Consider the following 14,644-nt stretch of genomic DNA (forward strand, 5'->3'; position numbering starts at 1 on the left):
CTGCTGTTCCTGCGAGCCCCCCTGGGTCCTGCTACCAGGCATGCAGCTGCCACATGGAAAACTAGTGAAGTGTTGGTCATGTGCTGCAGCACCCACAAACAAGTGACAATTCCCCACTACAAGTGGTGAAGGGTGTAATAAAATCATTTTATTGCATTTTGTGCAGACAGGAGTCTAAAAAATTAATACAATAAAAGCTGTAAAGCATTAACGGGAGCATTCAACAAGTGAGGAGCCACTCCTCTGTTAATATCCACAGAGAACACGGGGGCGATATTGAGGCGGCCCAATACAGAATACTGAAACACTCGCACAGAAATTAAATGCAAGCCTATTACTCTTTTCTTTTGGTTTGCAACCTATTTTATTTACAGAGTTTAAACTTCTTTGCATTGCTCTGCACACAGATTCTTTAAAACACAAAGCACACTAGGTCACTACATGTCTATTGAAATATTGCACTTGGAATAAAAGTCATTGGAATGGATGTAAAACATCTAGGTACAGTGACTATAAAGTTTATTTAATGAATTGACTTTGTTGTGGTAACATTCATAACAAATATATTGCACATGTAGCACAGAAAAGTGTTTTGCAACCAACAAAACCTCAAATCTCTGGATCCTTCCACTACAGGTCAATCCTGCTATGCAGTGGAGTCTTGACTCTTCTAGTGCAACTATTGTACCCTAAGCAGTATCTATAGTCACCTGAACCGCAGGAAGGATGAACACCATTGCCCAGTGCAGCCTCTGCCTACATCTGTAAACATGTTCTCAGAGGGTTTGTAACCTGGACCAGGGAATGCTTGGACTGGGCCTAACCCCCCAGCTTGCACTGGGAGGCCAGGTAGCGGGCTGGGGAGTGGAGGTTGCCCCCGTTTTAACTTGTGAGGAACTAAAGAGCTTTCCTCTGCTCTGGCTAGAGTAATTAGAGTGGTTCCCTGAGCAGGGGGCCGAGCCTTGCACCCAGAGCGCCTGCTCTGCTGGAGGGGGAGGGGCTGTGCTCATCCTTGCAGCTGCATACAAGGGCTTGCTGTAAAACAAGCCCCATGGCTCAAGACCTTCCTGCCCTCTCTGAAAACCCTGAACTGTCTCCACATGTGCCAGAAAGAGACTCCGGTTTCTACCACAGGACACTATCTTTACCAAGACGGAACAGTGGAAGGGTGCTCCAGAGGGAGCTGCACACTCACAGAGGCCAAACGTGCAGGGGCAGAGCTGGGTTTGTAAACTAACATGCAGTGCTGTCTGCTAAAACTGGCTCTCCAGCCCCGGGCATGGGGGACTTGCTGAGGAAACCAGCACCCTCTGCTTGCCCCCGAGGAGTTTGGCCAGGCAGTGCTTTTGAGAGGCAACAATGCACATGTGTGTTCAGAGCTGTAGCACGGGTCTTGCTGAGCCAGGGCCAGGGATGGGGGCTCCTTTGCCTTTCACTGTCTCAATGTGGTCACTTGCCAAGGGGATTGTGTGCTACCCCCCAGCACTGGTGGAGCGATGGCTTTCCAGGGGGAGGGAGGGAGGGAGAGGGCCCTGGCTGCCATTGCTGTTTTGAGCAGTGGATGTAGCCCTGCTCTGAGCGGGTCTAATGGATGCTTTGTTTAAAAGGGGGCTGGCAGCCTGTCTGCACTAGGGTTTCCAATGCCACAAGGCAATGCAGGGAAGGGGGCAGGGTGTGACATGCCCACGGGTGAGCTCAGTGCTAGAGGAATCATGAGACAAGAACTGTTCAGTCCTGATTGAAGGGAAAGAGCCAGGACTGAAGGGCATCTGCGCTGAGGGAGGGGGACAGCACTGGGGACGGAAAGGAGAGGAAGGCAGGCCGGGGGGCAGCTTGGGGGCCTGCAGGCAGCAGCAAAAGCCAAAGGAGAGTTTTGCAAGTAACATCTATGACTTCTAGCCCTGGGCTCAGTCTGCTCTTGGGAATCTCGCTGCTACGGAATGCTTTGAGAACCAAGCCATGGGAAGGGGCCTGGCTTATAGGGTTTTCTCACAGCAGCCCCTAACTAGCCCAAGCTCTTGCTGTGAGAAGCAGCCATGACCCCCTGACCCAAGCTTAAGGAAACCCTCCTCCAAGCAGACACCTGCCTGTTCACTCAGCAGAGCTGCTGGTCGGTAATTGTCCAGGGTTGGGCTGGGCTCCTGCATCACCCACTTCCAGCCAGGAGCTGGGCCCAGTGCTCGTGCTCTGGGAATAGTTCGGCTTCCCCTGGGCATCGATTCCCCATTAAGAGCGCGTGGGCCCAGCAGCGGGCACACATCCTCTGCCAGGGTTTGAAGCTGGGGCTGCTGCACAGAATAATGCTGCCTTTCCCAAGCAGTGTGGCCGCCACTGGGGATGAGCCTGAACTGCTGCTGGGGAGGGGAGGGGGGCGGTGGCACTTTGAGGGAGCCAGGGCTTAAGGGGCATAGCAACAAATACAGATGTGAGGGCTGGGGCCATCACCAAACCTGGCCTAGGCGAGCAGATGCTGGAGTGTGAGCAGGGAGCTTCAGCCCAAATCACTTCCTGCTCCAGTGCCCTCCCCTCATTCCCCATGGGGCCAGTGCTGGGGTGTGATGCCAAGGGCCCACTGGAGGAGGATTTAGGGCAGGTGCCCACAGAAGACCTTGTTCCCTCTCGCAGTTTCAGTGGGAAGGAAGTTGAGGGCTGGCACCTCTGTGGGAGCTGCGGCCAGGGCCATTCACACCCAGAGGCGTGGAGCCTATTGCCAGGGAGCGCTGGGCACGGGATGCTCTTCCCTAGAGAGCATTGAGCAAGGGCAGCAGGATAGGAAAGGAAGGGGGCCTACGGGGAGCCAGCGCTGTCTGTGAGAAGGGGCCCAGCTGCCTTCTCCAAGGGGAGTCATTGTACGAGACGTTAGCCCTTTACTGGCATCAAGCCATGGGCCTCTGAACCATCTCCCGCCTGCAGAAGGCACAGAGCTGCTCCCGTGGCAATCTGCACGGGCCCATTCCCGGTGCTGCAATGGAGGCTAAGAGGTGGGTCTGGGGCTCAGCTCTGGGCCACACGTCTGAGCAGTGAAGCTGCTCCCTCTCAGCTGGGGAGAGGCCGGCGCAGCACGGAGAAGGCCTGCCGGAGCAGGCTGCACTCAGATTGGAAGCTCAAATCTGCTGTGAAACAAGTTCAGAAAATTCTGTAACTTCTTTTCCCTGAAAAGACTAAGCAGCAAAATTCAAAGAGAATGACCCCGTGAGCTGGCCCTCCCCATGGGACGCGCTATAGGCCAGAGACGCTGCAGCCTTCACCCCCGCACGTGAATGATGAGGAAAAGCCGCCCTCTCCAGGGGGAGCAGCCTCAGCAAAACCTCTTGGAGCTCACGGGCCTGGGCCCCAGACTGAGCCTAAAAGCTGGAGCCAGAATTCACTGGCGCTAGTGACTCCTTGCATCTCTCAGCATAGATATAGATCTCTAGATATAGACTTCATCTGGGGCTAGGAACATAAATATGATCACTTTAAAAATACACATACAGTATTATGTACATTATATACAGCAGGGCAGGCGCCCGGGCTGGGGAAACCCTCTGCCCTCCCGGCCTCCACGTCCACTGTGGTTCCTAGAACTATTCACATTGGTTAAAAGCGCCTCAGTTTCTCAGTAAAGTGAGAGATGCTGAGGGGGGAGGAGGGACTGGGACCAAGGTTTGACATGTCTAAACAAGCCCACAGCCATGTGTGCAGGTGCAGAGCTGCTCATGGGCCCATGTGACCTGGGGAGGCTGCATCCCAGACAGGGACTGTCAGTGACCTACTGCTGGTACGGGGTGGGCCAGGGTGGGGGGTGAGATTGAGCTGATTTGCATATTTATAAACTTTGAATACCTATGGTCTTTACCCAGCAGCCCCTGAAGCAGCAACATGGCTTGGAGGAGGTTGCCATGGGGGAGAGGACGCAGGGAGCACAAGGCTGCAGGAGGGTCACAGGGAGGCTGTTCATGCCCATGCCGTGGGCGCTGGGCTCATGCCCGGTCCCATGCATGGTGTGGGGGGAGGGACACAGGCCTCCCGTCTGGAGCTGCTGTGCAGCGTGGCTGTGCATGGCACTAGCCAGACGTGCGCCCCTGCGTTCCCAGGGCTGTGCAGCGCGTGCGAACAGCATGCAGTGAGCGCGCTGCCCCAGCCCAGCTCAGGCACCACACCCTGGAGCAGGTGAGTCAGGGTGGTGCAGCCATGAGGGCCTGTGCTGAGCGGGGGGGAGGAGACAAACTTTGTCCATGTCCCCACTGACACCCTCCCTGCCCCCCACTGGGATGCAGCCCCTGGCCAGGTCAGGCCCCTCTCACCCAGCCGGTGGATCTAGGGCACCTCACGACAATGGCAGCGTGGCGCTGTCCTTCGCTCCGACGCACTGCAGAACCTGCCTCCTCCCTGCCCAGCCCTGCAGCACTCACCTGTCCCAGCCAGCACCAGGGGGGCCGCGGAGTGTGGCTGTGGTTTCCAGGGACGGGCAGCAGGAGGGCTGCGCTTTGCTGAGCCCACCTTGGCAAGAGGCCTGTGGCTGGCACTGCAGGTGCCTGGGAGCGGTGGGGCGAGGCGAGCATGTGGGTGGCCTTGCCCAGGCGAACGGGCTCCAAAGGACACGTCAGCAGGCGGGGCAGGGCAGCAAACGTGTCCCACAAACCTCAACGTGTCCAACTATAGCAGAGCGAGGGGGAGGGAGCCTAGTCCCAAGGGCCCAAGGCACCCACGCCAGCCATCCGGGGGCTCCGCGGAAGCACTGACTGAGAGCCTGGCCAGCCCCCCTTCCTGCCCCACACGGAGGCCAGCGGTGGTGGTAACGCTCCAGGCCCTGGGGCTCAGGCTCAGAGCTACTGTCTCTATTTATATATAAACACCCACCGCAGGGCTGTGCTGGCGCGATGAGGAACAGCGGCGCTGGTGCTGGTTGCTCCTGGAGTATCAGGGGCTGCAGTTCGAATGGAGCGAGTGGGGAGCATGGTGAAGTTTCTGAGCACCAAGCACAAGCAGAACCACCCTCCTGCCCCCCCCCAGAGCCAGGTGCAAAGAGGTCGGTGGGGGGTCTCTCAGGGTGCAAAAAAACTTCTTCAGCTCAGCAGTTGGCATTTCAGGAGTAGATGGTGATGACTTCCCGGCCCCCGCCGCGCACCAGCATGACCCGGTCCAGGTGCTCCGTCAGCACCTCCAGGAACTCCATGTCTGCAGGGACGTGGCTGTCAAGGCGGAAACCAGACCCAGCTCCGGGCACGGCTCAGCAGACACCATCTAGGGGACCAGATGGCCCGATTTTATAGGGACAGTCCCGATATTTGGGGCTTTTTTTAAATGGATGCCTATTTCCCCTCCCCCCCCCCCCCCCCCCCGTCCCGATTGTTCACACTGTCTGTCTGGTCACCCTAGCACCATTGCTGGGCCCACTAGAGACCGAGGGGATGGGGCAAACACAGGGCCTGCCCGGCTGGCTTGGCCTAGCCACCTGGCGGCTGCAGCAGCTGAAGGGGCAGGACCCGGGCTCAGGGAAGCACTGGGCTAATGACCTGGGCTGGCTGCTCCGCCCCTCAGGGGGCACCTCAGACTGAGCTTCAAGCACTGGGTGGTGGGCAGGGGCGGCTCTATGTATTTTGCTGCCCCCAGCATGGCAGTCAGGCTGCCTTCAGCGGCGTGCCTGGGGGAAGTCTCCGGTCCCGCGGATTCGGCAGCATGCCTGCGGGAGGTCCGCCGGTCTCGCGCCTTAGGCGTACCCACTACTGAATTGCCGCCGAAGGCGTGGGACCGGCGGACCTCCCGCAGGCATACTGCCGAAGGCTGCCTGACTGCCACCCTCATGGTGACCGGCAGGCCCCCCCGCCCCGCGGCTTGCCGCCCCAGATACACATTTGGAGCGCTGGTGCCTGGAGTCGCTCCTGGTGGTCGGGGCTCTGCATGCGCAAACCCCCCCACCCCCCATCAGGCCAGCAGATTGGCTGAGTTAGCTCTGCTGTCACAGGCCTCCACCAATCAGCTACACCACACCTGCCAGTGCCCGGGCCCCCACAGCGCAGGGCCAGGGACTGGGACAGCCAGGTGCCACTGGAGCTGGTGCTGCCGGAAACTGATGGGGGGGGGTGCACGCGCACCCAAGACTGTGTGTGTGTGTCTGTGTCACTGTGCGCGCACCCACAGCTGTTTGTGTCACTGTGTTCGCACCCATGACTGTATGTGTGTGTTTGTGTCGCTGTGTGCGCACCTACGGCTGTCTGTGTGTGTCTGTGTCACTGTGCGCGCACCCACGGCTGTCTGTGTGTGTCTGTGTTGCTGTGCACGCACCCACAGTTGTTCGTGTCGCTGTGTGCGCACCCACGGCTGTCTATGTGTCTGTGTCACTCTGTGCGCACCCACGGCTGTGTGTGTGTGTGTCTGTGTCACCGTGCGCGCACCACAGCCGTCTGTGTCACTGTGTGCGCACCCATGGCTGTCTCTGTGTGTCTGTGTGACGAAGTGGGGGGTTTTCTTGTTTTCTGTGGAGTTCCAATGGTTTGCATGCAGAGGGGGTGGGACTCAGTTTCCCTGGGTGTTACTGGTTTAACGAGGGGAGGGGAGAGGGAGTTTGTTTCGCAGAGGACCGGAGAGAGGACTTGGGGACCCAGCCAATGGCTGGGAGGATGGATACCCCAGCGACCGGTGACCTGGTGACCCGGAGGTCCAGCTGAGGAGACGCAGCCAGTTCTGGCCAGTGGGAGGACAATGGGCTGTAAAGAGAGGACCCAGTGACCTAACCAGCTGGTTCCAGCCAGAGGACAGAAGCGAGAAGAGGAGGCCCCGGTTTACGACCCTGTTTACCTGGAGAGAAGACAATGGACAGAGGGGGGGCTTGAGGCCGGTGATCTCAGATGCCCAGCTGGGAAGCAGAGGGACTCGGGGCTGGAGAGGGGGAGCAGGCAGCGCCCACCTGGATGCAGAGAGACTGGGATGTGCTGGGCTGAGGGAGGCCAGGCCTGAGGCCCTGAGAGTTTCCTGTGCTGTGTTCAACTTTCAATAATCCCTCCTGTTTTATGCTGGCTGACAGTCACTCCGGTCTAGAGAACAGGGTTGCATCAACCCCTTCGGGGGTGGAGGCCCCAGGGGTCCAGAGCGAGTGGACTCCCTGAGGGGGCCCAAGGCAAAAGACAGACGTGCTAAGGCTCAGAGAAGTGCGGCTCCAGGAGGTGGAGGGGCCTGACCCCAAGAGAGAGTGGACCCCCAAGAAGGGCTGTCGCACTGACAGGGGCACCCCCCCACGGACCGCACGAGGCCAAGAGTGGGCACGATCTGTGAGTCCATGACAACGTGGTGTCAGAAGTGGGATGTTTCGTGGATGCACCCTGTAGACGTTGGCTGTGGGCGCAGGCGCTTTGCAGTGAGTGGCTGCCAGCGATAGAACGAGGGTATTGAATGGAACCAGCCTGGACATGGCCTAGAACCAGCTCCGTAAGAGCGACCTGGCACGTCTCTGCAGGGAGAGGGGGCTGAGCGTGGGGAGGCTCACTAAGGAGTGGCTGATTGCTCAGCTTGTAGAGAATGACCCGTCTGAGGCGCAGGCTCCAGACCCCAGGGGGGCTCCCGGGGTGCCCGGAGAGCCGGGGAGTAGCCGTGGGGGCAGTCTGTGTAGTGTCCGGGAGTGGGTCAGACCTGACTCCCCAGTCAGTACAGGGAGACCCCAGTCAGGTTCCTCCCTAGAGGAGCTGCGGAGATTGGAGCTGCAGCTGGAAGCGAAGGAGCTGGAGCTGGAGGAGTGGAGGCTGGTGGGCAGAGAGAGCGAACGAGCGGACCATGTAGAACAGCGGAAGCAGGAGTTGGAGCTGGACGAGAGGCGGGCCAAGAGGGCCTGCCGCGGGGTAAGTGGGGAAGGGCCCCGAGACGCCAGTGGTGTGGGGAATCTAGACACCAAACTGCTGCCCCAGTTCCGGGGGGGGGGGGGGAGGGAGAATATTGATGCCGACCTCACAGCCTTTGAGAAGGCTTGTGAACTGAACTAGATTGACCCCGCAGACAGGCTTCGCTGTCTGACCCCCCTGCTGGGTCCCAAAGCCCTACAGGCGTTCAGCCAAATGGATGGTGTTGAGACGGGGGAACTCTGACCTGTTCAAACAGGCTTTGCTGCTGAAGTTTGAACTGACCCCCGAGGCGTACAGGAAACGATTCCGGGGTGTACGCAAGGCCCCAGGTGTCACTTACAAGGAAGTTGCCAACCTGCTGGGGGAATATCTCCGCAAGTGGGGGAAGGGCGTGGGGGCCGTACTGCAGAGGACGTGTATAACCTGCTGGGCTTGGAGCAGCTGTATGACATCTGCCCTCCGGACCTTAAGAAGTGGTTAGTGGACCGGAAGCCCAAGGATCTGCGCAGTGCAGGGGCGCTGGCAGATGAGTTTGTGGACAGCAGATCAGGGGCAAGAGGGAGACCCACATTGGGGACTCAGAAGGGGAGTCATCCCGAGACCTCTCCAAGGTGGGACTTGAGGGACCTGAAATGTAATTACTGTGGCCAAAAGAGACACAAGGTGGCACAGTGCCTGAAGATGAAGGAAATGGCGGCCAAGCAGAACCCGCGGGGTGTCAACTGGGTGAAAGCCCCCCGAGAGGGGGCACCGCCGGGCCCAGGGGCTGCAGTCGAGAGGGCTGTGCCAGGGGGAGGGATCGCCAGGCCAGGCCAGCAGGGGAAGGCAGGGCCCCAGGTCCAGACCACCCGTACCCAATCTGCCGGGTGAGCGTGGGACAGGCCCTGGGGGACAATCGCCACATCATCCCCATTGAGGTGGCGGGAAGATGCGTCCAGGGGTTCTGAGACACGGGTGCAGAGGTGATGCTGGCGTGGTCCCAGGTGGTGGACCCAGACCAGCTAGTGCCCGATGCCTACCTGACCCTGAGGGGAGTGTTTGGGCCCCCCGTCAAGGTGCCTGTAGCGAGGATACACCTTTAATGGGGGGCTAAGGAGGGACCCAAAGAGGTCAGGGTGCACGACCACCTGCCTACCAAGGTGCTAATGGGTAATGACTTGGAGAACTGGCCGGATGGCATTCATAGCGCCCTGGTCCTTACCCGGAGCCAGAGCCAGCGAGGGGTGCGGGACCTCCCGAGCGGGGGGGTGGGCTGACGCACCGAGGGTAGGGCTAGACAGGGCTGGGCCGGAGCCTCCGTCCCAGGGTGGGGAAACTGAGGCGCCACCAGCCAGGGCTGTAGCCTCAGACCCAGCAGCTGAATTCCAAACGGAGCTGCAGGTGGATCCCTCCTTGGAGAAACTGAGGGCCCTGGCTAGCCACGGCAGTGCAGGGTCCCAGGGGGAGGACCGCCGGGAGCGATTCCTGTGGGAGAGGGGATTCTTGTACAGGGAATGGACTGGTTCAGGGCGAACTGAATCTTGGAAAGTCGGGCGGCAGCTGGTGGCTCCCCAGAGGTACCGCCGCAAACTATTGTTCTTGCCCACGATATCCCCCTTTCGGGGCATCGGGGCATCCGGCGCACCAGGCAGAGGCTGCTGCAGAACTTTTACTGGCCCGGGGTCTTTGACGCTATCCGACAGTATTGCAAGACCTGTGACTCCTGCTAGAGGGTGGGAAAGGCCCGGGATAAGTGTAAAGCCCCGCTGAGACCTTTGCCCATCATACAGGAGCCTTTCCAGAAGGTGGCCGTGGACATAGTGGGGTCCCTCAGCAGGGTGACCCGGTCAGGGAAGAAATACATCCTGGTGGTGGTAGATTTTGCTACGCACTACCCCAAGGCGGTGGCCTTGTCCTCTATCGAGGCAGACACCGTGGCAGACGCACTGCTGACCATCTTCAGCAGAGTGGGGTTCCCCAAGGAGGTCCTTACAGACCAGGGGTCTAACTTCATGTCAACCCTGCTCCAGTGCTTGTGGGAGAAGTGTGGGGTCCGACACACCTGGGCCTCAGCCTACCACCCTCAGTCCAACGGGCTGGTGGAGAGGTTCAATGGGACCCTAAAGAGGATGCTGAAAACCTTTATGGACCAGCACCCGCAGGACTGGGACAAGTATTTACCCCACCTGCTGTTCGCATATAGGGAAGTGCCCCAGGAGTCCACAGGGTTCTCCCGGTTCGAGTTGCTGTACAGAAGGAGGGTGAGGGAGCCCCTGGACTTGATGAGGGCCGAGTGGGAGGGAAAGGCCTCTCCCGATGGGGAATCAGTGGTAAAGTATGTACTGACTTTCCGGGAAAAGCTCGTGGAGCTCATGGGCTGGGCTAGGGAGAACCTAGCAAGGGCCCAGAGGAAGCAGAAGGTCTGGTACAACCGCTCAGCACGTGCCCGCTCATATGCTACTGGGGACCAGATGATGCTCCTCATCCCCGTGAGGAAGAACAAGCTGCAAGCGGCCTGGGATGGCCCCATCACGGTCATCAGACAGGTAAACGAGGTGAACTATGTGGTGGAACTGTCCAACCGGGCTCACAGCCACCGGGTGTATCACGTCAACATGATGAAGCCGTACTGGGACAGGGAGAAGTTGGTGCTGGCTGTGTGTGGGCAGTGGGAGGAGAAAGGAGAGGACCCCCTGGTGGGACTCCTCCCTGAGGCTGGGGCTAACCCCTCGCTGGAATCGATCCCCCTCTCAGACCAGCTAACCCCTGCCCAGCAGGCAGAGATCAGAGAGGTGCTGCATTCATACCGGCAGCTGTTCTCCAGCCGGCCTGGGCTCACTAACCCGGCTGTCCCCTGGGGGGGGAGACGGGAACCAACCCTCCCATCAGGTGTTCCCCATTCAGGGTCACTGGGAAAACAGCCCAGGACCTGGAGAGAGAGGTCGGGGACATGCTGGTTTTAGGGGTGATCCAGCCGTCCGCCAGCCCCTGGGCCTCGCCCGTGGTGCTGGTCCCCAAGAAGGACGGGTCGATCTGGTTCTGTGTGGACTATTGGAAGTTCAATGCCATTACCGTGTCCGATGCCTACCCCATGCCTAGGACCAATGAGATCCTAGACAAGTTGGGGGGTGCCCGGTACCTCACTACCATGGATCTTACCAAAGGGTACTGGTAGGTGCCTTTGGACCCGGAGGCCAGGGTGAAGTCCGCCTTCACCACCCCAATACGGCTCTTCGAGTTCCTGGTCCTGCCTTTCGGCCTGAAGGGGTCACCTGCCACCTTCCAGCGCCTGGTGCATCAGTTACTAAGGGGGATGGAGGGCTTTGCTCTAGTGTATATTGACGATATCTGTGTCTTTAGCCAGGTGAAGAGGGGGCTGGGTCACCTCCAGGATGCAGGACTGACCATAAAAGCTGAAAAGTGCAAGGTGGGATGGCAGAGGTTTTATACCTGGGTCACAAGGTTGGGAGTGGCCACCTGAAGCCGGAGCTGGCCAAAGTGGAGGCAATCAAGGCCTGGCCCGCCCCCCAGACTAAGAAGCCGGTCCAGGCTTTCATTGGGATGGCGGGGTACTACCGGAGGTTTGTGCCCCACTTTAGCTCCCTGGCAGCACCCCTCACAGAGCTGTGTCGAAAGGGAAAGCCGGACAAGGTGGTCTGGACTGAGCAGTGCCAGAGGGCTCTCTGTGTGCTGAAGGGGGCACTTATCTAGGGCCTGGTGCTGGTAAACCCGGATTTTAACAAACCCTTCCTGGTGTTCACCGACGCCTCGGACACAGGGCTGGGGGCGGTGCTGATGTAAACTGATACTAAGGAGGAGAGACACCCCATTGTGTACCTGAGCAAGAAGCTGTTGCCCCGGGAGCAGCACTACGCGGCCATAGAGAAGGAATGCCTGGCCAGGGGGTGGGCCCTTAAAAAACTGCAGCCGTATCTATGTGGGCGGCACCTCACCGTGTGCACCGACCATTCGTCCCAACATGGCTGCACCAAATGAAAGGGGCTAATGCCAAGCTGCTGAGGTGGGCCCTGCTCCTCCAGGGGTATGACATGGAGGTGGTCCATGTGAGGGGGAGTGCCAATGTTATAGCGGATGCTTTATCGCGGGGCGGGGACCCTGAACTTCCCCAGGTCACTGGCTAAGTGACCCTGCTCCGTTCAGCCTCGAAGTGGGGAGAGATGTGACGAAGTGGGGGGGTTTTCTTCTTTTCTGTGGAGTTTCTGCACGCACCCACGGCTATGTGTGTGTGTCTGTGTCGTTGTGCGCGCACCCACGGCTGTGTGTGTGTGTCTGTGTCGTTGTGCGCGCACCCACGGCTGTGTGTGTGTGTGTCTGTGTCGTTGTGCGCGCACCCACGGCTGTGTGTGTGTGTCTGTGTCGTTGTGCGCGCACCCACAGCTGTCTGTGTATGGTCTGTTCCTGGCGGGCACATGGCACTGCTCTTCCTGTGCCGATGACCCTGCCTCCTCCCAGCAGGGGGTGTGGTGCTAACGGCTGAGCCGGGCACTGGTGCTGAAGTGCCCAGGGGTGGGTGTTTCCCATGCAGGCGGCGGGCAGGGGCTGCCAGGGCCCAGCCACGCCCTGTTGGCCCAGCCTGTCTCACCAGCCTAGCGAGGCTGGAGTGGGGGAGGGTGGGAGAAGCTGCCAGGCGGTGGGAGTGGGCAGGCACTGCCATGTTTTGATGGCACTATCCCAGCTGCTGGCGGGTGGGAGGAGGCATCAGGCAGGGCAGAGAGGTGCCACTGAGGCAGCCCCTCATCCCTAGCACCCCCTGCCCGCCCACACCTGGGCTCCCCCTTCAGCCGCACTCAGCCAGTGCCTTAGGGCCCCACAGCCCAGAGCCAGCAACACCCACGGCAGGAAGATGGGGCCTAGCAGGGGGCCTACAGGGCACATGGCTGGGTTTGCGGCTGCCAGCGGCCAGCAAAGGATACAGTTCTCATCCCCCTTCCGGTTGCGGGGTGGACCTGGCATGTTCAGCAAGACCAGCTTGGCGTTCTGTGACTTCTTGACGATGACCTCGTTAAGCTTGACGGCTGTGTGCATCCGCCGCACGTTGGACTGGTTCCTGGAGGAAAAACGGGTGGGCAGGCTTAGGGGGCGGGGCAGGGCCCAGGCCTTACAGCTGGTGGGGGGGGCACAGAAAGCCCCACCCACACAGCTGTCAGATGGGGGAGGGGCACAGAAAGCCCCACCCACACAGCTGTGTCAGATGGGGGAGGGGCACAGAAAGCCCCACCCACACAGCTGTCAGATGGGGGAGGGGCACAGAAAGCCCCACCCACACAGCTGTCAGATGGGGGAGGGGCCTTCCAAGAACAAGCAACTCCTGCACGTCTCAAGAGGTGCCCGAGGCAGCGCTGGCCCCTGGCTGCCCCCACCAATGGGGCAAGCTTGGGGCACTGGCCAGTGCTGGGGCTCTGACCAGGCTCAGCCAGACAGGTTCAGTCTCTTCCCCCTGTTGGCAGAAAATGCTATGTGGGGCAGGCGAGGACCCCCGGCAGGGGGCGGTGTGTGGGGCAGGCGAGGACCCCCGGCAGGGGGCAATGTGGGGCGCAGACCCCGCACTGGAGTGGCAGGATCCCGCAGCCCCCACCTGCTCCCCTCCGCACTGGGACATGGAACTCACACACACACACACACACACACAACTCGGACTTACAGGTTCTCCCACTCCCTGCGGCAGCACAGGGGAAAGAGAGAGAGAGCTCGTCAGCACCACGTTGCCTCGCCCCAGCCCCCACCTCCTGGAGCACATGCCCCTGTTCACCGCTCAGCTCCCATGTCTGCCAGCCTCCCCCTTCCAGCAGCCCTGGGCACAGCGCTGTGCTGGTCTCCACCAGCTCCACACCCGCCCTGCTCCACCCAGGTCTGCCAGGAGCAGGGCCGGCTCCAGGCACCAGCGCAGGAAGCAGGTGCTTGGGGCGCCAACGGAAAGGGGCGGCACGTCTGGGTCTTCGGCGGCAATTCGGCAGCGGGTCCCTCAGTCCCTCTCGGAGTGAAGGACCCGCCGCCGAAGAGCCGCCGATCGTGGCTTTTTCTTTCTTTTTTTTTTTTTTTTGGCTTCACCGCTTGGGGCGGCAAAAAAGCTGGAGCCGGCCCTGGCCTTGAGTTCCCCGGCCTCCGTCCGCCAGCTCTCTGGCTCAGCTCTAGTGCGGACACAGGCAGGCCCATGCCAATGCTGCCTGGGACAGGCCCGCTGGGCAGGCTGCCTGGCTCAGCTGGGGACCAGTGTCTAACGGGGGGTGCAGTGCAGGGGTCTGGGGCCACCCTGGGGGCAACTTACGGCTTCATGTTGAAGAAGTCCTTGATGCTTTCGGGGCTGACGGGGCTCTTGCTCTTGTTCTTCTCCGCAACAGACTTTTCCTTGGTCCAGGTGAGATGCACCTTCTCAGGGGCCGTCTCCACCTCGTCACCGGGTGACTGGGGGCTGCTGGCGAAGGCCGTGGCGTTCTTATCGTGGATGAGCTGCACCTGCACAGAGGGAGTGGGTGAGAGCGGTGTAATGTTATGAGTATAATAGAATATCTCATTGAAAGGTGACAGGGCCAGAAAGAGTTGATTAACTCACAGACTGACCTGACCCATGGCTGAACCTTAAGGACTGGTTAGGAAGATCTGTAAATGACTAGAGCTTTGAAATGCGAGTCTGCATTGTTAGAGCTCTCAAGGGGAGGTGTTTGCTCAGGGCTTGTGATGTCAGCAAACAAGTCTTGTCTATTGCTATAGCTTTAATTCAAAGATCAAAAAAGGAATATTAACATTTATGATGATACTTGAGTGAAATAGTATTATTGTCTATATGTCTCTTTGAAGGTTGTGGTAACCTGTATCTGAACTGTTTAATGGAT

The 14,644-nt window shown here is 59.6% G+C and overlaps 1 protein-coding gene across 2 annotated transcripts in view; it reads right to left on the reverse strand.

Annotated features, from left to right (window-relative positions):
- Positions 1 to 126: 126 nt before the first annotated feature.
- Positions 127 to 14,644, reverse strand: part of SLC12A5 (solute carrier family 12 member 5) — a 114,457-nt gene continuing 99,939 nt past the window's right edge. For both annotated transcript variants that reach the window (XM_054046391.1, XM_054046393.1), the window contains exons 23-25: positions 14,080 to 14,267; positions 12,728 to 12,861; positions 127 to 5,160 (exon numbers count right to left, since the gene is read on the reverse strand). In XM_054046391.1, coding sequence (XP_053902366.1) covers positions 5,069 to 5,160; positions 12,728 to 12,861; positions 14,080 to 14,267 — 414 coding nt within the window. In that variant the 3' untranslated portion in view covers positions 127 to 5,068. The remainder of the gene's footprint in view (positions 5,161 to 12,727; positions 12,862 to 14,079; positions 14,268 to 14,644) is intronic.

This window comes from Malaclemys terrapin, chromosome 12, assembly GCF_027887155.1.
Source record: "Malaclemys terrapin pileata isolate rMalTer1 chromosome 12, rMalTer1.hap1, whole genome shotgun sequence".
Classification (NCBI taxonomy): Eukaryota; Metazoa; Chordata; order Testudines; family Emydidae; genus Malaclemys; species Malaclemys terrapin.